This window comes from Temnothorax curvispinosus, unplaced genomic scaffold, assembly GCF_003070985.1.
Source record: "Temnothorax curvispinosus isolate PA1 unplaced genomic scaffold, ASM307098v1 QBEX01005936.1, whole genome shotgun sequence".
In the NCBI taxonomy this organism is placed as follows: domain Eukaryota; kingdom Metazoa; phylum Arthropoda; class Insecta; order Hymenoptera; family Formicidae; genus Temnothorax; species Temnothorax curvispinosus.
In genome coordinates this window covers 180,404-181,980 of record NW_020215716.1, presented here as the reverse complement: position 1 = coordinate 181,980, position 1,577 = coordinate 180,404, and the positions used below count along the sequence as shown (strand labels likewise).

The 1,577-nt window shown below is 54.3% G+C and overlaps 1 protein-coding gene across 1 annotated transcript; it reads right to left on the bottom strand.

Moving 5' to 3' along the window:
* Nucleotides 1-5: 5 nt before the first annotated feature.
* On the bottom strand, nucleotides 6-1,396 carry LOC112455251 (mediator of RNA polymerase II transcription subunit 29-like; the record flags this gene model as incomplete). The annotated part of the gene is made up of 2 exons (XM_025017053.1): nucleotides 702-1,396; nucleotides 6-343 (listed from the first exon to the last, which is right to left on the bottom strand). A coding segment is annotated over exon 2 (331 nt), but the record flags the coding sequence as incomplete, so codon positions are not given.
* Nucleotides 1,397-1,577: the final 181 nt, after the last annotated feature.

Sequence of the window (1,577 nt, the reverse complement as noted above, 5' to 3'; positions counted from 1 at the left end):
GTTGAATCGATGATCCGGCTGCTCTATACCCTTCATAGTCCCTACGTCGACCAAGCTATTTTGAATCAACGTCTGCGCCGCGGTTTTGAGAGCTATGGCCAACGACTCTCTCAATGATCCAACCAGAGATTTTACTTTGGAGATATTATCGAGCTTGTCCTGCGTCTGCTGCTGTTGCTGTTGTTGTTGCTGCTGCTGCTGTTGCTGTTGCTGCTGGACCTGTTGCTGCTGCGTCTGTTGCGCCTGCTGTTGATTCTGGGGCAATTGAGGATTTACCGGCTGTCCCATTTGTCCCACCCCCATAGCCCCCGGTTGTTGGATCGGCGGAATGTTCATCTTGATCCTATCATGTTTGATTTGTCACGTTCAATATATGCTTAATCGACGTGCAACAAAAATCACAAAATCTAATAAGAGAAATGCAAGTATTCTCCGGAAGTATATCTTCAAAAGCAATCAAGAGTTTATCCTTTAACCAGTAGCAACAAAATTATATCAACTATTTTCAACAATTTATTACATAAGTATAATAATTGGTATGAAATATTTACATTCAATATTTTTACGTGTATACGTTACTTCTTTCAAACACTTGGGCAAGTCATGTCTTTTAGCAATACGAATTTCATTTACTAGTTAACGTAATAATCGATTTGAAAGTTCGTTTTATCAATTTAAGAATACACCTTCGCACTTCTTACCGATTTCTATTAAATTAGTCGATCAAATCGGAGATCCTCGACGGCAGTCAGCGCGAGGGTATCGTAGGTTAGGTTAGGCAAACTTTCATGATCGTCGAACGTCGAAACTGGCGTTTCGGAACTCGGAGTTCGGCGTTTCGGAGCAGTCGGAGCGCTCGGCGGGCCGCGCGCGCTGTGAATAAATCGGTGTATTCGCTAATCCCTGTGAATCGCGCCTTAACGTCCGGCGAGGGCGGTGATTGGCTGCCTCGTCGGCCAATCGGCGGGCGCGGCGACGCGGAGCGAGTCGAATCACGCATGGCGTCCGGGGGGAACCGACGCCATCTAACGACTGGCATTCCTGCTCGCTCCCGCTGGTAAACCCAGGGCCATCGTCGAAGAAGCGCGGAAAGCTCCTCGTCGCCTCGTCGGTGTTCTGTTGTTCGGCGGATCGTGCGTGTTGCCGCGTTTAACCGTGCTCCCCCCGTGTGCGCCGCCCCCACGTACGTCGGCTACGTCGTCGCGTTGTCCGCTATGGCGCGTGTACGCCGCGTGAAATGATAGGCGTGGGACGGGGCTCCCTGCGTGCCGGCCAAGCGTCTGGGCGAACGAGCTAACCCGAGTGTGTGCGTGCGTGCGTGCGTGCGTGTTACGTGCGTTGGAAACGCAGGTCGCACATCAGCGACGGCGGTCGGCGCTCGGCGGTCGGCCTCCCGGACACGGCGGGCGCCCTCCACTTGCGCGCTCACGGATTCCTGTTACACGGCCACCCCCACCCCGCGCCTCCGCTCGCGGAGCGAGGGCCGAGGATCACAGGTAACGCGCGCCGCGCCGCGCCGAGCCGAGCCGAGCCGAGCCGCGGTTGCGATCGCGCTTGATCGCGCTGCGCCGCGCGCG